The following is a 24076-nucleotide window of genomic DNA, read 5'->3' as shown; positions in this document are numbered from 1 at the left end:
ATGGGCAAGAAGAAAGTTAGGGACTTACTGATTGCTCCTACATGGTGTTACATTGGATCAAATTCCCCGTTAAAATCCCTCAGCAGACAGTTGCATTACAACTAAACTGTGGTAAAGTTATTATTTTGTGGCTATTAATAACATGAATACATGTTAACAGTGGACTCAGAGTGAAGCTGACAGAGCAGAAACTAGTCAAAACGTTTAGCAACCTACTCTGCTGACTTTAGTTGATCACCAAAAACAATTTAATCCAAGATACTCAGAATCAGACACTGGAGAGAAGCACTGCGTGGATCAAATGTACTGTTTGCACTATAAAGAAAAAAATCTATTTTAGAAAGAACAGAATGAAATATGAGCATAACATTGAAAGGAAAGTGGAGGCACACAGAGCACCAAAATAATTAACAAAAATTTAAATAATTGCACAACTGAATTAAAGGTACGTATTTCCATGAAGAATGTTAACATTAGTTTTCGTGTTTACTGCTTTGTAGTTCAGGTGACACTTTAAAAAAATAAAATTTATAAATTAATTATATTTTTTCTTTTTGGTTGCGCCCTAATTCAGACAGTACAAATACAGTCATACTGTAATTTTGTTACTGTCTATTTGAAATAACCCTGTGGCTTCAGAAGAAATTGCAGTGGTTAGATTTTTATTTTTATTTTTTTTACAAAAGGAAAAGGCGAACACCCCTGAAAAAAGTCCAACGCAATCACTATTTAGAGTCTATACCTGTGTAAATTAAATTCTGTACAAACACAGCTTTAATTTTCAAGTATTTTAAATCTGTGTTGTGTTAGAACGTATATGTTATAACATATAATCCTGAACTTTGAACATCTTACAGATCTCATCATTCAGGAATGGAAAGAGTACGGTCAAGCTGCAATCTTAACGAGAGATCCCCGCATACGTAAACTGACAGCCACGCAAAGAAGGTGTTAATCAAAAGTAACTAAGAGGTCCGTGTTAACTCTGGAGGGGCTGCGTAAATCCGCATTTCATGCATGAAAACGTTCGGTTACACTTTATTTGAAGGGGTGTACATAAGACTGACATTACACTGTCATAAACATGACATAACACCTGTTATGAACATAAATGACTCTTTATGAATGTTTAGGACTGTTGTCATTAATTGTCATTCGGTAAATTATGACACTATTAAAGCAAAGTTGACATTGTTTAAAATGTCTTTGTTATGACAATTTGACATTAACAGAGACAAGGTTAAGTTTAGGGCTTGATTTGGGATTAAGTTAAATTAAGGGCTTGGTTTGGGGTTTTCTTAAGTTAAGGTCTTGTCATAACAAAGACATTTTAAACAATGTCGACTTTATAGCAAGCATGTTAAAGTCAAATAAAACCCCAAATTATGTTTTTTAGGCTGACAATCACGTTGTTATATGTGGTGGAACACTAATACCATAATGTCAGCCATTAAAACACCATCTGTAGTGGACCAAGCAAGTAAGGCATGAGGATGCAGTTGAAGTTTATTTTTAAAGCAACCTACAAACATCCAATGATGTCACGGCTCTTTAAAGAGGTCAGATGAACTGGCTGCTTTAACGGTAAATTTAACAGAACTGTTAACAGATCTACCCGACAAGAGATAAAGGTGAACTTAGACACTAGTGGATTAACCCAGTTCAATACAAAGGGGAGCTAAAAAAAGCAGCTGGCTTACCGATAAAGTTACCAATAAGCAGACATGGGTTAAAGTAGGTGACAAAGCTTGTGCCATGTTTGCGAATATGAACATCTAATGCATAACGTGTTGTTAGTGACATTCACTGCATGGCTGCAAGTGTGGACATCACAGCACCCCTGCTGTAAAAAAAACGCTTGTGTTGTAATTTATGAAGTGAAAGGCGATCACTGTGATGGACTATTACATAAATCCAAATAAAATGCATTAAGGACTCTGGTTATAATGTTACAAAACGTCAAGTGGCATGAATGCTTTTGCAAGGCGCCTCTCTTAGGAAATGCTAACTCATGGAAAGGTTCGGTCGAAATACAGACCAAGTGTATATTTCCCAAAAATCTAGGTTGAGTTATGTCATTCTCTCCAGGTAGCAAACTTCCTTCTCATTTTCTGCGTTATTTGTGTTATCAGTCATCAAAGACCACAACCGCCAGAAGAAGACGGTGGGAGACACAATGACTGAGAAAAGTACTTGCTGATTCAGTAATTCGCCTTATTTCGATCGGCTGGTTATAATAACTGGAGCAGCAAGCGTGAATGCGGCCTGGTTAGACCCCAAAACCCTACCCTCCCACCAGACCTGCTCGCTGCCGCTGCTGCTGCTGCTGCTGCTGCTGGTGTTGCTGCGAGCGACTGTTTCAGCATGACACTTCTGGGAAACAGACACATCGGCTTCCAGGCTACCGGCAGTCTGTGAAGTTTATGGTTAAGCTTGACGTAATTGCCCTTTAAGTTGGAGCCTTTTGTGCACAGTGCAAGGTGGGTTTCCCTTTGTCTACCTGAACCTGGAGAAACGAAAGGGAACTTTGCAGCGTCGTTGCAGCAGAAAGCCAAGTCCTGACACACACGCACAGAATCTCACCAAAGCTTTTTTTGCATATCAGATGATAGATAGATCTCGCCAGAACAGCTTGTCCTCACTTGATCGTAGCTTTTGCTTCGACATGCAGTCTTGTTCAGAGTTGCAGCAGAAAGCATGAGCCATAACGATCTCTCATTTAATTTGTTTTATTTATCTTTGCAACGGACAGTGTGCTATTTGAAAATCTATATATGTGGGCCTTTAAAGAGACCACAAAATTGATTTTGATTTTAACTATCAGATAAGTCACATAAGAGCAAAGTCACCCTCAACCAAAACCACATGGTGGCCTTTTTTTTTCTTTTTCTTCCTGTCGTCTGATTTTATGGTTGTATGTTCTTATGCAGCATGAAGCGCTTTGGCCTTCTTAGTTGGTTGTTTGAAAGCGGCATATAAATCCATCAATCCGTGCGCTTGCTCACCAAATGACCCGACAGCATTGGGTGTTAGTCATGTGGAAGGGAGGCGGCGCATGTTTGCACTCAGCTTTCTGTGAGCTCTCTCTTCAGATCTTGGTCTGCGTTGTAATTCTCACCCCCGTTCATTTATGGCTGTGAATGCTTCTGCGAGCCTTTCAGAAGCCGACAGCACTCAAGCCAATGCGCAGCAGTCGTTTCTTTTCATGTGGCAGCAGCTTCTTCCCACCAAGAATACGCTGTGTGCTTTTGAAACTTGCAGCATCACTGTTTACCAACACGCCGATCCACGCTGACACACATAAAGAATCTAGCCCGGCAATCAGACAGCGTTTTCGATCAGGTGGAATCTGATTCAGTGTGACGGTGGCACGTTTGAGTGTGTCGATAGAGAAAACGGCTCCTGAAGGGGACGTTAGTCAGTCTTTCCTTTCATGGAATTTGTGAAAAGGTCTCTTTATGTAGAAAACGAGAGGGTGGTTAGTAAGGTATGGGTCAGCTCAACCTCAAACTTCCTTTACTTTACAGGTGCAGCTAAACCTATCGGTCTGCAGTCTGCACAAGTAAAGATGGAAAGGTTTTACATTTAAAAAAAAAAAACCACAACATGCATGAGTTATGTTGAGAAAAGGTATACAGGAAAGACAATATGTTCAGATTCAGTACTTCTTGAGAGCAACAGTTCGTGCAAGCCTAGCGTAGATAACAGGGTTTAACTCTTTAGGGGAGGCGTGGGAGGGAATAGTGGGTGGCGAATGCTTTGACAGCATCTTGGGTTTGACATGAAATTGACAGATTCTCAGACACAAGTCCACACCTCCTTCAGTGCAGAGCAGACCAACTCGACAACAACTTGCCTCCCAATCAGGACCTGCACCATGAGCTGTGACCAGAGGTACCCCTTCCCGCAGGTGTTCCTGGTGGACGAAGGCGGAGGTCAACGCCAGCCGGTGTCTCCTCCAAACCTTATTCCCTGCTGGTCGTTCCCGCCGGCCCCGGAGACCATCAAGAGCCGCGGCAGGAGCCGAGGCTGCATGGGGGCCAGCCCCAGCCTGGCCATGGTGCTGCTGATGCTGTTCCTGCTGGTGTTTGCAGCCCTGGGGTTTGAAGCCTGGCAGATCCAGAACATCCAGAAAAAAATCAAAGATGTGGAGAAGGTAAGGGCTGACAAGAAAAACATTAAAGTTAAGTGCAGTATTTTAGTAAAAAAAAATGGCCATGAGTATTAAAGAAATGCCAATTTTTTGGTAAAACATTTGCTTCAAGTTCTGCTTGTTGATAAAGGGCATTTTTACCAAGAAAGTATGTTATTTCTGCAATGTTCAGTGTGTAATGCTCAGCAGCTACGATTTAAATTAAGACTTCTGCCATCTTTGCATAAAGTGGGGGTGAATGAGAGGTAGGAGGTGGGAGAATGGAACCATGGCTGGAAAGTTTGGGCAGACATGTGAAGTTTAATAATTATTTTGAAACTGTTTAGTGTTACAGTTTCACTCCTCAGCCCTGACATTTAAAATGCAACCCAGAGTCTTGGTCGTTCCACTGTGGTCACCCGTCCAATCAGACAGGATATCCTCTATCTCACATGTGCCGCGATAGAGCTTGAAGCTTTAGAAAGCATTGAGCCACATGTCTCCGTGTGATGTGGTATTGAGTTTCTCTTCCTTTCATTTCCCACAAGGTTGAACCTGTACCCGTGACAGAGTTTGGTTCACCTCTGAAGCAAATTGGTATGTGAACATTGTGTTCTCTGCACATAAAGCACTCCTTTAATGATGGAAATGTTCCCAATAAATAAAAAACAGTTGATGGGACTAATGTGATGGTCATTTCAGGTCTCTATAAGCCTGAATCAAATGAAGAACAGAACAAGGACAGGCCCGCAGCTCATGTGATTGGTAAGGTTTCTATTGAGCTGACACAGTCATTCATTTTCTCATGTCCACTTTGCTTAGTGTAATTCTCTTCTTGCAGGGCGAATTAACAACCAACTTTCCCAAAAGACTTTGCGGTGGGAGCCGATGGCTGGCCGGGCCTTCGTCTCTGGAGGGGTGTCTTATCGAATTGAAGATGGCTCCCTGCAGGTCAACGAGTCAGGAGTCTACCAAATTTACTCTCGAGTTGAGCTGATCTTTTCGAAGTGCCTTCCCGAATCCTCTTTTAACCATATCATATTTGTGAGGAGAGGGGGACACTCCCCAACTGTGACTCTGATGGAGGCCCACAGGGCGGGCTTTTGCGCCCAGCGCGCAGCCCACTCGTGGACCACAGACAACTACCTCGGCGGGGTCCTAAAGCTAGGGAAGTTCGACAGAGTTTACGTGAACGTGTCGCACCCTCAATATCTCAGCCACTCCCATAACGGCAACTTCTTCGGCTTATTCAAGATCTGAAGAGCTTTGATTGTTTTGGCTTTGTATTACTGTGCAGTGGTTTTGCTCTGAATGAGGATAACCTACTCATAACTTTAACAAAGTGAACCTTTGATTGTATTTTCAGTATTTTGTCTGTAATACCTGGACTGAATAGCTTCTTATTGTAATGTAAAAACTTAGAGATCCTATTGCACATTTTTCTATTGGCAGCTCAAGGAAAAAAAAAAAAAGCACCGAGAAATGAACAGAGCCTTTTTTGCCCCAAAAATGTTGCTTTTGTGAAAGATGTCTAGTCAGTTGACACTAAGGTGCTGATATAGTTGTAGCATTTTCGGTATTTATTTTGTTATGTATGCCTGTATTATATATTGGGTGTTTTAAAAGGGGAATAAAGGAATGATTTATGGAGATTTATGTGTGTTAATTTCTGTACAACAAAACAAAATGATGTTGACTTTGTTTCATAGTTGAGTGGTCGGTCTTGTTTAAAACACCTACAGTGGTTTTTATCATGACCACTGGAAACTATTTTGCATTATGCTCCTGGAAGTGAGTTTCATTGTCATAAATTCCACTGAGGTGAAGAGGCTGCAGCTTCAAGACATTATCCAGATAAGCTTGAAATCAAATAACTACTTCATAGACTTGCAAGACAAGCAACCCTCCTTATTCTACTAACCACCACATACTTTTTTTTTTTTTTTTAGTTTTTTTCAGTTTCCTTGCAGTGTTCGCTTCTGTATACCACAAAGCTGGGTTAGTGGAGTGACAAAATGTGCAGGCCGGGCAACACATAACGAGGGATATAACAGCAGCAGTTTTGACGCACTTCCTTCCTGTGTGAACATCAAGAGGGTCTTGCAAGTCTGCAGGTTGATTTTTGTGAAAGATTTTATGCTTTCTTCTGTCCATGCGGTTGGCCTTCTTTAGAAATTAGCTTCCAGGACCAAGATCAGAGGAGATGGGTGGTAAGACCTGAAAAAAAAAACCTGCAAAGCATTTTTAAAAAGCATTGTATTATCATAATTATGGTTTCAGTCACACATTTCATCTTCTGGCCTGTAAAAGCCACTGGTTTCAGACAGACGTTTCCTTTAGTGCATGTAAATCAGAAGCTGATTAATTTGTCCCTTCATCACAGAATAATAAATAAATGCCTTCCACTAATTAAATAAACACATTAAATTATTATTCATTTATAAGGTTTACTTATAAGGTTTCATAAGTTTAAGGTTCCTTCTCTTTTTTTCCAAAATCACACATCTGAGGGCAATTTTGGTTTTACTCAGCAGCATAATTAAGACAACCTTGTCTGGGCGATGACACCCAGGCTCTGCAATTAGCACACAGGCGGGTACTACATCTCTTTCCAGCATTCACTAAATTCACTTCGCAATACTGCTTGTCTTAGCTTAGTCTGTAAAGATCTCCCTCCATCTTGGTTTAAACACATCTTGTTGTGCAAGTAACACAGCTGCACCTGTTACTCTGCACCATATTCCTTTCCATTAATTAGCTGGTTGTAGATGGATTCAAATAACATCAAACCTTTTATTATCCGATCAACACAGATTGAACTAAAAATGCACTACATGTCATTGAGCTTTTCATCTGTTTTATAATATTTGATCTTTGGAGACTACATTTTCACATTTATAAATAGATTGCAAATAAAATATAAGTAGGCCATTATTAAAAAAAAACAGAGCACATGTTTCAGTATGAAACCACAGCAAGAGATAAAATCTTAAGATAATTTTGAGGTTGTTTTTTTAAATATCTGTTGACGAGATAGTCATTGCAGTTTAAGGGGTTTTTAAACCAACTGTGCATGCAAGAGATCTTAACCATGCTAGTAGGCGGTATTTTCTTTAAAACTAAACCACAGCACTCCCTGCTTAATTTCTACCGATTGCCGTCCTACTGCTCCTGTGCCCGGGTTTCATCGTACAAGCAGCTAAACTTTTTCCTGTGCACACTACAACAGAGACCAAGATGTTTTAAAAAAAAAAAAACGTTTTCATAGAAAACGTCGCATTGTGGCATACGCAAACTGTACAAACACAACTAAGCCCTTCCATTTTAACCAAAAACATTTTCGTGTGGATAGGGCCTAGCACTTTTAATTACTATGTTTTAATTTAGGCCCTGTTTACACATCAATGATCCATTGAAAATACAATTGTTTCGTTTCTGTTAACACGTCTCTATGACGACATTGTAATTATGATTTCCATGCACAACACACTAGTTGAAATGGTGTAATTTCCCTCCCACGCCTCTTATACTAGGTGTGGTCTTTGAAACTCGACAACATGCTCATGCTTACAAATGTTTTTTGGTCAAAACTGAAAAGTTTAGTTGCATTTCTACTGTTTGCCTATATAAGGTGTGCATTTTCTTTGAAAACAAGTTCTAGAGAGTAACATTTTGAAAACAACTCGGCCTCCATTGTCTTGTATGTCAATGTCAATGTCAAATTTATTTATATAGCACTTTAAAAACAGGTATAAAACTGCACCACAGTGCAGTTACAAAAAGACAACACCAATCAACAAAACAGAATGGGAAACACTGCTTCAAATAAAAGCCAAAGAATAAAAATAAGTTTTTAAGAAGCGATTTAAAATGATCCAGGCTGTGGGCAGATTTAATTTGAAGAGGTCAAGGCCCGATCTCCTTTCCTCTTAAGTCGAGTCCGAGGAACTGTCAGTAGTAGTTGATTATTTGAACGTAGACTTCTCGACACTGACTGGAATTTTAAAAGGTCTCTAAGATAAGGGGGAGCTAATTCATTTAAGACCTTATAGGTTAATAAAAGAATCTTAAAATCTATTCGATAAAAGATGGGCAGCTAATGTAAAGAGGCCCGTATAGGCCTTATATGGTCACGCTTCCTGGTTCCTGTAAGAAGCCGAGCCGCTGCGTTCTGGATCAATTGAAGTCGCTGCATCTGTGACTTATCCATGCCTCTATATAATGAATTGCAATAGTCCAAACGGGATGTAATAAAAGCATGGATAAGTCCTTCAAAGTCCCTAAAACAAAAATAAGATTTAATTTTTGCTAAAATCCGCAGGTGACAAAAACTTGATCTAACAACAGAGTTGATTTGTTTATCTAGCTTTAAACGGCTATCAAAATTAAAACCAAGATTCCTAGCAGAGGTCTGACAAAACCGAGCTAAAGAACCAAGAATCAGATCTGGATTTGTAGTGTGAAGACTCTGACCAAATAATATAACTTGAGTTTTACTTTGATTAAGGTGAAGAAAGTTTTGTTCCATCCAAGATTTGACTTCAGCTAAACAATCTATCAATAGCTGAAGAGATTAATTTCTTCCATTTTGTAGTTTAAGAGGCATATAAATCTGATCATCATCTGCAAAGCAATGAAAAGAAACACTAAACTTATGGAAAATCTGACCAAGAGGCAGTAAATACAGAATAAACAAAATAGGACCTAGAATTGAGCATTGGGGAACGCCATACTTTAAAGGTTTGGCCCCAGAACAGCATTGGTCAAGATGAACTGAAAAAGTTCTATTTTCTAAATAAGATTGAAACCATTCAAATACTGGGCCTCTCAGGCCAACATACTGTTTTTATCTGTGTAAGAGACTCTGATGATCTACAGTGTCAAATGCAGCACTCAGATCTAAAAGTAGTAAAACTGCAACATTGCCTGAATCAACTGTTAAAAGAAGATCATTGTACACTTAAAGCCAAGCTGTTTCAGTGCTATGTGCAGCTTTAAACCCAGACTGAAATTTCTCAGTTATATTATTGTCTTTTAAAAACATCTCAAACTGATTAAGAACTAATTTTTCCAGAACCTTAAATAAAAAGGGGAGTTTGGAAATGGGCCTAAAATTTGCTAATACGCTTGAGTCTAGATTGGGTTTTTTAAGAAGGGGTTTAACCACAGCATGTTTAAGTATTGATGGGACACAACCTGACTGCAATGAGGCATTTATCATCATTAAAATAAAATGGCTGGAAGTGAGAAAAATGTCCTTTATCAGACGAGTAGGAAGACAATCCAAAGAATAATTTGATGGCCGCAGATGCTTAATAACTGAAGTCAGTTCATCTAAATAAACTGTCTGAAAATGATCCAAAACAGCTGTGCATTGTGGCATTTCTTGGGAGTCTAAATCTAACAGGGTATTTGAGCCTCTAAGAGCTACAATTTTTTCTGTGAAAAACTCAGAGAAAGCATCACAGAGTTCAACAGAGGCCACAGGGCCAGATGTAATCAAGGGATTAACAATCCTATCAAGGACACTAAAAAGGACTTGAGGCCTATGCTTATTTGAAACTACAAGATTAATGAAATATTTAGATTTTTCTAATTTGACAGTATTCTGATAATTAAATATTAATCTTTTAAAATTTCAAACGAAACCTGCAGTTTATCTTTTTTCCATCTCCTCTCAGCACGCCTACATTCCCGTCTGAGTGCACGAGTGGTTTCATTAAGCCACAGCTTTGAAAGTTTATTTTATTTAGTTTTTATAATTTTCAAGGGAGCTACCGTGTTTAGCGCATTTGAACATACATTGATAAAATTTTGAAAAAGAGTTTCAATATCAAGACTGCTATCAGTAGGGAATGTAGTATTAGCAAGAAGTGTAGTTAGTTGAAAAACAGTATCGGAGTTTATAGTACGACAAAGTAGAGGTTTAGTATTGTTAGTATCCACAGAAGATGAAATGTTAATAGAAAATAAAACAGGCAAATTATCAGAAATACATGTCTGAAGGATTTCAATGATATCCAAACATGGAAACTCTGGATTTGGTCCATGTGATAACACCAAATCCAGAGTACGTCCCCTTAAGTGTGTTGGCCCAACCACAAATCGTGTTAAATTGAATGAATCAATCAAGTCCAAAAAATCCTTCACCAGAGGTTTATCTGGACAACATACATGGATATTAAAATCACCTGCACTTAAAATATGATCATATTCTAAAGTAATCCATGCCATAAGTTTAGAGATTCGATGAATAAAATCCTTGTTGAACCACACACAGGATTGGTTCAGTTAATTTCACTTCAAACACTTGAAACTCAAAACTAGAAAATTAATTTATAGATGATTCTAGACATTGGAAACTGGATTTAAAGATTGTAGCCAGTCCGCCACCTTTACCAGACAACCGGGGAGTATTTATAAAAGAACAGTTCTGAGGTAGAAGTTCGGAGAACGGGAACAACTGACCTTCTTGTAACCAAGTTTTTTTGATGAATAAAAAATCCAGATCCCGAGACGTAAACAGGTCGTGTAGCATGGAGGTCTTATTAGCTACAGACCTAGCATTAAGCAAAGCCAAGCAAATAGTTGATGGTGCAGTAGCACAAGTTGGAGACGAAACGTAGTTCAACCGAATCAGTTTGGACCAGCAGACTGAGAAGTCATGGAGTTACTTTAACTCCATGACTCCAAATCATGGAGGGTGATGATTTAATTTTGCGACAGTGCAGCATTGCCAGTGGCCTTCATGGGCGCTAAACCAGGAAGTAACCGGTCTAGCGCTCCCTCATGGCTAAAGGTTACTCTTCTGTTTAACTTGAATAGTACATGTCTGAATATGCCGCATTATCAATATTTGTGCAACACTTTCTTTCTCGTCATTTGTATTGTTTGCCTTTCTGATTTCATTCTCTATTGCTTTAATACTTTGTTTTTCATTGCGGATTTAGGGTGTAGCTCTGTCTATGTGTTTTTGCTGCTGGCAGAACTAAATTTCTACGTTGTGGGACAATATAGGTGTTTCTTATCTTATACAGGTTGGGCTATATATGTACTTATGTTATGCAAAAGCAGTATTTGTAATTAAACAAACTAACCATTTCAGTTTTGTATTTGCTTAATGCAAATTAAGGAAACAGTTAGCCCTGCGACAGACTGGCGACCTGTCCAGGGTGTACCCTGCCTCTCGCCCAGTGAACGCTGGAGATAGGCACCAGCAACACCCGCAACCCCATGAGGGATTAAGCGGGTCAGAAAATGGATGGATGGATGGATGGAAACAGTTAGCCCATTTTCCACTGCCACTAAAAATACCTTACTGATTGTTTTTTTCAAAATTTTATTCAAATTCAGAAGTTTATAAAGAGAATGATTGCGATGTCTTCAAAGAGAAGAGAACTGTGGACGTCCACATATCAGGTTTATCCATGGTGATAATTTCCAGCATGTTTTGATAAGAAATGTGTGTATCAACCCCAGAAAAACACCAAATTATTTTTGTTAAGATGTAGGATGAAACACATGATTGTCATAACAACTCCATAACAATTCCATAAATATCGACAGAATGGTCACAGATGAAGAAGTCAATACTCTAAAAGCAACATAAAAAGCCAGATAATACTTTTTTGATACTTGTCCTGTTACTTGAATTCCTGGTATGCGTCTCAAGTCTTATTAATAGTTTTCATTTCATGTATTCAGCATGTAACCTACAGATTTCACAGACTTCACAGATTTTACTGTGAAAGGAACCACCTGGTTTTTAGCCAACGACATTGGTGGATTATGTGGTGTTATTGTGTCATAATAATCTGTAAAAGTTAGAATCCTAACCTACATCAATCCATCTATAAAGGTGTGCTAAACTGTCATGGGTTTGATGAGAAAATGTTTATTACAGACTCATTACAGACTTGAAACGGGACCTGTGAACATATGTGTTGATCATAATTATCATAATTATCTTTACACGGATAAAGTTTAAAATTGCACACCTACGAACACCATGCTCAATGTGAAGCACTGTGGCAGCATCATGTTGTGAAGGTGTGTGCCGTAGGAGGGACTGGTGCACCTCACAAAAGAGGGCTGTTCAGTTTTCCACATTGAGTGGAAATATTGAAGCACCAACTCAAGACATCAGCCAGTGAGATAAAATTAGGTAACAATGGCTCGTACGGCTATGTACAAGAGATTTTGTCATGCTTTACTGATTAGGGGAACCTTTGGAAAGTCGTTGTAGATGTAGACACTTATGTATGTTTCTATTCCAATGAAAATTGCCATATTTTGCATAAAATTACCTCAGTTGTGATAAGTTGAAAAGATAGAAGACAACAGAGCAGAATTACTTTTTTTTAATTGACACAACTAAAAAGGAATCCTGTAGGTAAATTTATTAATTTAAATTAATCAAAATTTTGAATCTGTGTGATAATATATTTTATTTACTGAAGACATCTGTCGAATACAGCAAGATCTCAATGCAAGGTGTTTTTCCTTATTGATAAAAATGATGAACTGAAGATGAGATCGCAATTCAAAGAATAATTTATTTGTGATCAGTGGGCTAAAGACTTGGACCTCTGACAATCTGTAGACTGGTGGCACACAGAGCATGTTCAGGACTTTTCTCACCAAATACTGAAATGGTTAACCAGGAATCATTTAAGAAACAAGGTGCATAGTAGAATGTGTGGTTAAAAATGACCACTGGTTAATCACAGAGCAACTAAAGGCCTCTTATGTTTATAAGTGACAGTGTTTTCGAGACACTTTGGGACAATAGGGTCAATATGTCTGTGCAAATTCTCAGTTATCCGGGTCATCGTAACAGCAAACAGGCTTAAATCAGAGGCAACTGCTTGTTTGCAGTAGGGTCAATAGTATAGATCAAACCTCTACATCCCAGGTGGTGCACAAACTTAAAAGCTGTTGGATGAAACCTCTACGCATATATATTAAAAATTACAGTAAGAAACAGAGCATCTATGCACAGTAGGGTTTTACCAAACTTGATTACGCCTATGCATAATATTTGATTCATGTTTCCTAGACCACTAATACTTGAACATAGAATTGTATCTTCCTCAAATACCCATTTCTCAAGTCCCAGGCTATCTCCTGCTCCCTGGTGAAGGATCCAGGTACTACAGGTGACAAGAAGTGTCTTGCAGGATTCAAAAGACGGATGTAAAGTTTTCCATAAAAAGTCAGTCTTTAGGAATAGTTACAGGAAGTTAAATGTAAAAATTAATAGATTATTTTTCAAAATTAGTCTCTAATAGATTTATAAAACAGAACCGGTTTGTAAAGGTCCTGGGTTCAAGTACAACCCTTGCCCTGTGTCTTTCTTCATGGAGTTTGCATGTTCTCCCTGTGCAAACTAAACATGTGGTGTTTGCTAAGCTATAGTTTGGCCTAAACTTAGTGTGTGTGCTCCATTGAGATGATAGTTAACTTAGCTTTACAGCAAGAAACAAGCCTACTGGGTATGACATGAATATGTGGGCTAGCACATCACGCCTACTGATAAATATAGGGGAAGTCAGTGAAGCTTTTGGCCTATTTTCTCTTCCAAAGGAACATAAACTTTGTCAGAGTGCATGAACTCTTTAAAATATGAGGACAGTTCACTTTAAAATCTTGTGGACTGTGCCTGGAAACTGAAAATGGTCATCATTCGGTCTTACTGCAAGAAAATGGTCCAAAACACAAAGGTTTAAAAAAAAAAATGAAAAAACTCAACCTTCTAGCAAGTCTCCATACCAAAGTTCTTTTTGATAAGCTTATAGCTTATTACCAGATGTGCTTGTCTCTAATGATCATTGGGCGAGAGACAGTGTACACCCTGGACTGGTCCCCAGTCCATCACTGAGACACACAGGACCATACATGCACACAGTCATACCTAAGGACAATTTAGAGAGACCAATTAACCTAACAATCCAGTTTTTGGGCTGTGGGTGAAAAGCTTGAGTACCCAGAGAGAACCCATACACAGGATTCAAACTTGCACCCTCTTGGTGCAAGAACGAGTTCAAGTTAGAAAAATTCTCTTTAAATTCAAGATGCTAGAGTTTTATTTATGTTGTTCTCCCCTTGTCTCTAGCACCATCTGTCAGATGATTAAATTAATTTGACACCTGCTCCAAATCAAGACAACTTTCTTTTCCTTATAAACTATTCAGAATGTTTATTAATTTACTAATCATGCTTGATCATACCAATAATGTAAATCTAACATAATCTTTGAACACTTGATTAACACACTGTTGGTGCTTAATAAGACAACAGGATTTGTTCCACTAGAGGACTCCTAACACATCTTTTAAATTAATAAGAGTTAAAAATGCACTATCACATTCAAAGGCTTTAGTAAGTTTCCATCTCTAGCAAGTAGTTTCTAATCCATCTGCTTTTTTCACTGGGTAAACCTGAGCATTGGCTGTCTTGACAGACTGGACTCGACTTGTAGGGCCGGTCTGTTAGTGTTAATGGGAAATTTCCAGAACCAATGGAAATCTACACTGAAAACTTAGTGTTGCAGTGATTCTCTAAGAAAGAGAATAACAAAAGCCCCATATGATTGCACTTGTCCTGCAAGAAGGTTTAAAAGCTGCTCAGGAGGTGATGGCGCATTGCTGATGCATGCACATGAGTCTGCGCGAATAGGTTAAGAGAAAAGAGGAAACGTGCAAAGTAACACCCAAATTACCCGGAGGGGTTTTAGAAGTATGCTCTTTTTTTAAGCAGTTAATATCAAGCTACAATCAGCATATATTAGAGAAAGAACAGCATTACAACAACAAATAGGTAGTTTGCCAACAGGTAAGTGGGAGTTGAGAATATTCAGCTTCGGGATTATGTAGCAGATACTGGTGTTGGAAGAAGTGTCAATACGTATCACATAATGAGTATAAGTATCAACACGGCAAAACTTAGACACATTTTTCCTCTGGTCAGGTCTAGAAAGCTAGACTGTAAAGAAAGGTTTTCAAGAACAGAAATCTAATGCAAAAAAACATCAACTAGGGGTTTAGAAGTAACAAGCAGCTTCCTAACATATAGAAAACACTGGAACTTTAAAAGATAAGAAAAATCAAAATTCATGTTAGAGTGCCTAGAAGTTCATCCCTCCTGGGTGCAAAAAACTTCTGCAAATTCTAATTCCCGGCCTAAACCATTGCGTAACATGCTTTACTCCTCCATAATATCACAGTTACCTCTGATTTTATTCCGCCTTGCTACACCCTGTCAATCACTCCTGTGGCGCCCTCTGCCGGTGTCATAAAAATGTACATTGCTAGTTATAGTTAAGACTGTTTAGGCATGGGCACAGATTAGAAAACAAACTGTTGTTTAAATCACTTCACATAATTACCAGATCACCACATATCTTTTGCAAAATGAAACACCTGTATAATATTTAATGATATCATGCAAGTATTTTTATTGAAATGATTGTATGCTGCACAATTCTCTTGGAAGTGGGCAGCATACTTGACACTGTAAAGTGAATGCCACACATGCTTCACTTCCTTAATTTCTGTCACTGTCTGCAACTGTCAGTAAAGTTTTTTTTTATTTGCTCCTGACATTCTTTTAGTATTTTGTGTTGACTGTCTGATGAAGACAGCCTGTTCATCTTTCACTTCCTTGGTCTTCCTCTCTGTGGACTCCCGTCTTATCTTCTTTTCTTGGAACCCTGTTTATTTTTTATTGAAAACAGGTCAACTCACTTGCTGACATTTCTAAATTATACTCTGATAGGTTAGGAAAGCTGCTGGATGTATTTTAACCAGTTTGTTATATCTATCTATCTATCTATCTATCTATCTATCTATCTATCTATCTATATATATATATATATATATATATATATATATATATATATATATATATATATATATATATATATATATGTTCTTCGTCCATAACAGACACCTGCCCACCATGGGCCACCCGATCCACAACATTGACATCAGAAAACCGCTCACCCACACGACGCCACACATGCTGTCTGCCATCTGCCCTGAACAGTGTAAACCGCGATTCATCTGTGAAGAGAACACCTCTCCAACGTGCCAGACACCAGCGTATGTGAGCATTTGCCCACTCAAGTCGGTTACGACGACGAACTGGAGTCAGGTGGAGACCTGATGAGGACGACGAGCGTGCAGATGAGCTTCCCTGAGAAGGTTTTTGACTGTTTGTGCAGAAATTCTCTGGTTATGTAAACCAATTGTTTCGGCAGCTGTCCGAGTGGCTGGTCTCAAACGATCTTGGAGGTGAACATGCTGGGAATGGAGGTCCTGGGCTGGTGTGGTTACACATGGTCTGTGGTTGTGAGGCTGGTTGAATGTACTGCCAAATTCTCTGAAACGCCTTATGGTAGATAAGTGAACATTCAATCCACGAGCAACAGCTCTGGTTGACATTCCTGCTGTCAGCATGCCAATTGCACGCTCCCTCAAATCTTGCAGCATCTTGCAGCATTGTGCTGTGTGATAAAAACTGCTAACTAACTTTGTTTGCTAATTATCCTGTATCTATGAGTGCATAAATCTTTTCCAGGACAGTTTCAGTGAAAAGTTAAAGGTGGACTGCAGATACTCCTGACAATTATGAGGTCTTTGTGGAGTTATGAAGATGATGCTCATTTTCCAGACTACCTGGTAGTTGTGATGAGCGTTTTTTTTATTGGATCATTTTGATTCAGCATTGATCCACTCTGTAGATCAGATCTGGGCAGTACACGGTACAGGACATCACCTGGTATAGGGCATGCTCTGGTCAAAGGGCAGCATGCAACAACAAGGAGGATTGAGGATATAGAGGGAAAAACAGAGAGGACCATTTTAATAATTTTTGGCTGAGACCTGTGATGTTCATGACATGGTCTAACTCCTAATGTGTAGTCAAAGGGATAACCACAGGCTTTAAGATCCTTGGAGAACTGGCAGCCATGCAGCCAATGAAAGGGACCGCAACTGGAGAAGATCTCTTCTGAGAGAAATCCATGTTTGGAGATGTTGTGACTGAAATGGGACCTGCTTGCAGGTGTGACAGCTGATGGTTGCGCAAATCTGTTTGGGAACAATGTTAAAAAGAAGGCAGAATAAAGAGACAGAAACAAAAACCGGGCAGAAATGTACATTTTTACATTGTATTATACATCAAGAAGCGTTGTGTAAGTCGTTGGTGAACCATGTTGTTGATGTTGGGACTAAAATAGTTACCTTTATCAAGGCAACACACTGAATGGTCAAACAGATTGTTGCTCTTTTGGAGGAAAATGAAGCTGAACATCGGGACATAATCTACCACAAAGGTATACCGTTGGTTCAGCCTGGGCAAAGTGCAGAAATGTTTCCAGTATTTTAAAGGAGAAGTCCGGTCAAAATCAGAATTCAAACCACTGAAAGTACTTTAAATATAAAACTACTACATACTGTGCAAAAAATTATAAGTTTTTTTAATTATGAATAATTTTCATTTAATCATGTTTATGTGGAGGAATCCATCTTGGTCAAGAATAGTACTGTCACCTCCCATTTTTTCACGTCACTCGGCGGACCCGTAGTTGAGCAAGTTTCAACGCTCTGTTTGTCACGGTGCACTATTTTCCAACATGGTGACGACTGGTGCTCTGTACGAAGCAGAGAGTGATGAAGTACTTAGTGACATTGATGGGAGCTCCGTGGAGCTATCATCATCTGATAGCGATATGGATTTTTTTAGAAGAGTTTCTTGACAGAAACCGGACTTTTGACGGAATCCAGCGTACCCATTTCCAGTGCAAACTCAGTCGGGTCCTACAGTATATATGTATACACGCGTGTGTGTGTGTGTGTGTGTCTGTGTGTGTGTGTGTGTGTGTGTGTGTGTGTGTGTGTGTGTGTGTGTGTGTGTGTGTGTGTGTGTGTGTGTGTGCGCGCGCGCGCTCCGCCGCAGCACGGCTTTGGCGGCGCTGCAGCGGAGCGCACACAACCACACACACAGCGGAGGAGAGATCGCTGAAGTGACTTAAGTTATATATTTGCCCTCTCATAAATAGGGCAGGTGGTCATTATTCTATAAATATTAAAATATAAGAGCGTTCCAGCACATGCTGGGGCGGAGGGATACCACATCACATGTGGTATCCCTCCGCCCCTCTGCTCGGTGACCATCCCCGCAAATTCTAAATAAAAAATTTAAAATAAAAAATAACTTACCGAAAATCCTTGCTCTCATGTCATGTTCAAAATATTCTTTTTAAAAATGGTTGCTGCATATGACGTGTTTTCTCTCTGGCCAGAAGTTAGATGGCAAATCCGCTCTGTTCAAGTTGGCAATCCAGCAACAAGCCCGGTGGCTCAAGAATCGGGAAGTTGAAATAAGCAATGTTTTTTCTACTTTTATCAGTTGTGTTGGAACATCCGATGGCCATGCACGCGGGCATTGTTGCTTCAGCAATAGCTCTTGGGAATGTCAGCAGTGAAGTCCTCTGGAAATCCGAAAAAATTATTGATGATCGCAGCTGTGTAGAATGGCTCCTATTGACTTTGCATGGAAAGCGGAGAGAAATGCTGTCGCCGCTTCCGCTTTTCCACGACCCAGGATGTGATGTCAAACGCCCCTTACTGCCCAAATATGGGCAGTAATGTCAGCCCCCATACACAGTGATTCAGATGACAATTTATGTTTTTATTTTCTTATTGATTAAAGATAAGTTCATTGAATAACCACAAACGTATTAGTTTTAGCTATAGCTAATGATACCCTGATTTTTCCTTGTTGACCGGACTTCCCCTTTAAAGAAGAGATTCAGGAGTTCTGTGTGACAGAAGGAAATGATGACGTGAGGCTTTTGGAAAAGGAGTGGATCACATGGCTTGGTTTTTCTTCAGGTGAGATGGCAATAAACTAACTAAATGTCAAACTGTAATTCAAAGGCCTTTTTTTTGTGACTAAGATATACAGCTTGGTAAAGGCTTTCAGACAGTTTTAGCTTGTAGCAGTAGATTACTTTGCGGTATTGTTCAGCATTTGTTTTTTCCTGTTTGTCTGCCTTGCAGGGAAAGTTCCTCTGAACAAGGTTTTTGTGTTTGTCTTGTCAACAATGCTCAGAGCAGGCTGAGAGCAGAGAGGTGGTGACATGCAGGTAATGGGCAGAGGCTGAAAGCTTTCCCAATGGATGGGTCATACTTAGGCAAGTCAGAGACAGGCAGGTGGATCTGTAGGGCTTGACAAGTGGTCTTGGTAACAGTCCAGGTTGTTGTCCAGAAAACACAAGGCAGGGTAGATGTCTGACAGGAGCTTGATAAGGCAGAGAAAATTCTGGAAATAATGGAAATGCACAAGTTTATGTCCTGTCACATAATCTGCAGCCGTCTAGTGTTGGTTATCCTTCCTAGCTAGGCAAAACAAACAACACACAAAAAAAAAAAAAAAACAAAGCAGGCAATTGACCCTTAATTTGTAATTTCATGAATAAAAGAGTTAAAATTTTGAAATAATTATTTTGAATTTAATGTGCTTTTCTTTTATTGTTTTTTTTTGTGCCTCTGCAAATTCTAAGTTATCTGGGTCTTCGCTACAAAAAACAGGCTTAAATTGGAGGCAGCCAAACTTTCACTCGGTTTTTCTGAAAATGTTTCAACACCTATCCAGGAATCTTTGTCAATTCTAGTGGCTCGCACTTGAGTCTTTTTTAGTGTGTTGGTTTGCATCAGGGGCGATTCTAGGATCTGACCTTTAGGGGTGCTCAGCCCCCAGTGTTGGCTGTGATTCCTGGCATGAACAACAGGCTTTCCATTTTTAGTCCAGATGTAAGATTCTTAGAGTTGACACATTTTTGAGCTAAAGCTCATCAAACAAGCTACAATATAGACCCATCCAAAAGCAGCGACAAACAGATTAAAATGTTTTCACTCGATAAAACCTTGTGCATTTGTAAAACCTGCATGATGGCAATAGTTAGACTAGCTATATTGATAAAAGCGAGGAATAATTTCCCTAAAGACACAAAACTAGGGTTAAGTCATTGGTCCTACGCAATATGCAAGGTCCTATTTTTTTATGCTTGACTTGAGCGTCAGGGTGTGTTTCGTCTGTCTAAACAGAAAAGCAGTATTTCTTGCTACATTCACGCCAGCCGACAGGGGGGGAACAACGGGTCAGTTCACAGTGGCTTTTAAAGAGGAAAAGTGGAGATAGAGACATAAATAGAAAATATTTAAGTTATTTGTATGATGGTTTGATTTTTATTTTTTATCATATTCAGTAAGAAGATTTGTTCAGGCCATTTTATTGTGAAGTTTAGTTTTACTTTGAAAGGCTTGCTTCCTTGTCGAGCCGTATATTGTTTTAGAAAAAAACTATGGATGGATTATCTAGAGACGTAGCAATACAGTTTTACCGTGTAAACTGTGGATGACTTGGAAAAGGAAGAACTTTATTTTATAGATAAAGAATTTTTAGTTAAAATTCCCGGTTTGCACGCGTCATTTACTTCCAGTGTCTAAGGAATGACACCGAAAGTTGGATCTGTTGACATAACAAGTGGCTTTTTAAAATAAAGTATAATAATTAAAGGCTACCATTTTGTAGAATATTCTTGTATTTCACTTTTACTTGTCCCGATGTTCTAGTAGGTCCCGTGGAGGCTCTGATATAAAAGAACAAAGAAAATATAATAACAGGAAGTGAGGTAACACTTCCTCCTGAAAACACAGATAAGTAAGGTAAGTTCACCAAAATAAAATGCACAAGTTAAATGATCAAACAATAGATACAAACGGGAACTGTGAATTGATTTAAACCAAGATGTTGTGGTAAACAATCTGTAGAAATGCAAAACATACACAAACCTGAGATAGTATACGTTTGCAGACTATAAACTAAATAAAATATGGCTAAATCAAAACAAGAATGTTACCTAAAATTATATGAACTGAAGCAAATGGTATTCTCACCCACTTTGTCAGACTCGTTCAAAGTCCTCCTCACTACTCCTAACATTTTTTCAATTTAGGAGCTCTCATAAGATGCTTTGTGAATAACTTTAATTTGACCAAAGTAAAATTCTAAGAATTTGTGAAATTCTAAGATTTTGCCTGAAATTACGTCACTAAAAGCTACTTTTAGTCTTGGGAATCTTTTTGAATACAGACACTCCTCACTACTCTAAACATTTTTTCACTTTAGGAGCTCTCTTAAGGCTTAAGGTGCTTTGTGAATAACTTTAGACTTACCGAGGTAAAATTCTAAGAAATATATTTAGGAATCTTTTTGAATACGGGCAGAGGTCTATAGCTCACAGGGAGTTAACTGACTCTTCCTCTCTAATTTTTACTGCTGCAAATATAAATTCACTAAACATGACTGCCATCAATTGCATTGCTCTGCAGGGGAGGGTGGCCAGGATCAGTTTTAAAGGCAGGCTGTTCATAGGAAGAAGATGAGAGCAGAGCCACTGGTCCTCTCCATTGAAATGATTTCAATGACTGTAGTCTCTGATCCTAAGCTTCAGGTACATCCCTCTGGGAAGTAACCTCAGGGAAGCTGCAGGATTCAAAATATCCCTGTTAACATGAAACCCCCTTGGGATTCCACAGAAAGAGCTTGGTATAGTTCCTAGAGAGAGAGGGATGTCTGTATGTCCATCGTAGAGGTTTTCTAATCTGTCAAACTAACCTTGGGACAATGGATGGAAAGATAGATGTTGGATAGATTTTTCTAACTGACTTTTTTGTGATTCCATGTCAAATTAATTTGAACAGCATTAACTAGCAAGATGGGGCCACGATCAAAAGATAAAGACATTGGAATATTACATTCATCTTTGTTTGTTTGTTTGTTTGAGTTTGAAGGTTTTTTTTCAGGCACAAAGTATTTCCATAACAGATACACAAAAGCAATAAAAAAGTGAACTAAAAAAGTTCAGAAGCAAAAGCCTATTCCCAATTCTACAATTTGCAGTACTTTGCTAGATGCATTTAATATTAAAGAAAATAAAATTCTGAGAGAAAAATAAAATTAAAATGATGCCTCATAACCTCTTGCTGACGAGGTTAGAATATTATCTAATCAGTACGGTTCTTAATATGGAAAATAAGGGTCAGAAGACTAAGACTCAGCATAACTCTCCTTAGTTGAAATGTTAATACTGTGAAAATGCCATTATGGGGAGAATGAACGAATTCGCAGGAGAAGGAAAAAAGGGGGGGAAAAATCACAATTTAGATGAAATAAGATAGGAGCTCTTACTGGTCAAAATGTAATTGTATTTCCATTTCTTTGGCTTGTTATTGGATGAGAATTGTCTATAAAGCCACAATGTTCTTTAAATAGAATTGCTGAGAAAACATGGTAAGGAAAACGTAAAAAAAAATCAATAAAAAGCTACACTATGTTCATGGAAAAAATTGCCTTGATCTCAGTAAATACTCAGTAAGACTTTGGTTGTCTGAGATAAACAAAACAATTAGGAGCTGATGAGCGACAGCTGTAGAGAGCTCTATTTAAGCCTCAGGTGCTGGTTGACCATTCAGTTGTGGCAGGAACTATGGGAGGAATCTGGCTTCTGGGTTTTTGTGTAGTCACATTGTGGCTTAAAGGTTTGTGTAGTTTAATTTTTTATTTTATTTTTTTGTGTATATTTAAAAAGTATGGGTGATTCACCTGGCAATTTGTGATCCCGGAAGGTTGCCGCTATAGTTGTGAAAAGATGCTATAAAAAACAAATATGCTGTTCAATTCACAGGGTCTTGTTTACCGATTGATCAAAATGGAGGAATACACTACGAACAAAAAGGAACTGGAAACTGTAAGATAAAAGTGTGTGGATATGCAAATTGTTAAACAAGCTTACTTCTGGCTAAACTGACATTGATTTGTTTCAGCCTTGTCCCAAAATGAGATTCCTCTAAAGAAAAAAGTTGCTTTACTCCAGTCAATGGATTCCAGGTTGTTTGGAACTTCAAAAGAAGGTAATTATTTGTTAAATTCTGTCAAGCTTTTCATTACATGGACATTTATAAGACTAAAAGGTATGTGAATATCTAACAATGACCTTGTTCCTTTAAGTGCAACTGGAAACCAATGAAGTGGAATTGGACGTGTCAAGCGACGCCTCCCACAACGTGTCAAGCGACGCCTCCCACAACGTGTCAAGCGACGCCTCCCACAACGTGTCAAGCGACGCCTCCCACAACGTGTCAAGCGACGCCTCCCACAACGTGTCAAGCGACGCCTCCCACAACGTGTCAAGCGACGCCTCCCACAACGTGTCAAGCGACGCCTCCCCCAACGTGTCAAGCGACGCCTCCCACAACGTGTCAAGCGACGCCTCCCACAACGTGTCAAGCGACGCCTCCCACAACGTGTCAAGCGACGCCTCCCACAACGTGTCAAGCGACGCCTCCCACAACGTGTCAAGCGACGCCTCCCACAACGTGTCAAGCGACGCCTCCCACAACGTGTCAAGCGACGCCTCCCACAACGTGTCAAGCGACGCCTCCCACAACGTGTCAAGCGACGCCTCCCACAACGTGTCAAGCGACGCCTCCCACAACGTGTCAAGCGACGCCTCCCACAACGTGTCAAGCGACGCCTCCCACAACGTGTCAAGCGACGCCTCCCACAACGTGTCAAGCGACGCCTCCCACAACGTGTCAAGCGACGCCTCCCACAACGTGTCAAGCGACGCCTCCCACAACGTGTCAAGCGACGCCTCCCACAACGTGTCAAGCGACGCCTCCCACAACGTGTCAAGCGACGCCTCCCACAACGTGTCAAGCGACGCCTCCCACAACGTGTCAAGCGACGCCTCCCACAACGTGTCAAGCGACGCCTCCCACAACGTGTCAAGCGACGCCTCCCACAACGTGTCAAGCGACGCCTCCCACAACGTGTCAAGCGACGCCTCCCACAACGTGTCAAGCGACGCCTCCC

General features: G+C 39.5%; 1 protein-coding gene and 2 long non-coding RNA genes across 3 annotated transcripts; all 3 read left to right on the top strand.

Annotated features, from left to right (window-relative positions):
* The first annotated feature begins 3725 nt into the window (after window positions 1-3725).
* Window positions 3726-5784, top strand: faslg (Fas ligand (TNF superfamily, member 6)). The gene is made up of 4 exons (XM_012866399.3): window positions 3726-4156; window positions 4681-4729; window positions 4835-4897; window positions 4974-5784. Exons 1-4 carry the CDS (start codon window positions 3782-3784, stop codon window positions 5390-5392), a joined length of 906 nt encoding a protein of 301 aa, XP_012721853.3. The 5' UTR covers window positions 3726-3781; the 3' UTR covers window positions 5393-5784.
* A 2794-nt stretch (window positions 5785-8578) lies between these two features.
* LOC118564086 lies at window positions 8579-15277 on the top strand. The gene is made up of 3 exons (XR_004931623.1): window positions 8579-8653; window positions 9626-9627; window positions 15265-15277. It is a non-coding gene; the product is annotated as an uncharacterized LOC118564086 (long non-coding RNA).
* A 7401-nt stretch (window positions 15278-22678) lies between these two features.
* On the top strand, window positions 22679-23306 carry LOC105939630. Its single transcript, XR_004931609.1, has 3 exons — window positions 22679-22740; window positions 23026-23112; window positions 23210-23306. It is a non-coding gene; the product is annotated as an uncharacterized LOC105939630 (long non-coding RNA).
* The last annotated feature ends 770 nt before the right edge of the window (window positions 23307-24076 follow it).

The sequence above is a fragment of the Fundulus heteroclitus genome, chromosome 9 (genome assembly GCF_011125445.2).
Source record: "Fundulus heteroclitus isolate FHET01 chromosome 9, MU-UCD_Fhet_4.1, whole genome shotgun sequence".
Taxonomy (NCBI): Eukaryota; Metazoa; Chordata; class Actinopteri; order Cyprinodontiformes; family Fundulidae; genus Fundulus; species Fundulus heteroclitus.
This window is presented reverse-complemented; position numbering and strand designations above follow the sequence as displayed.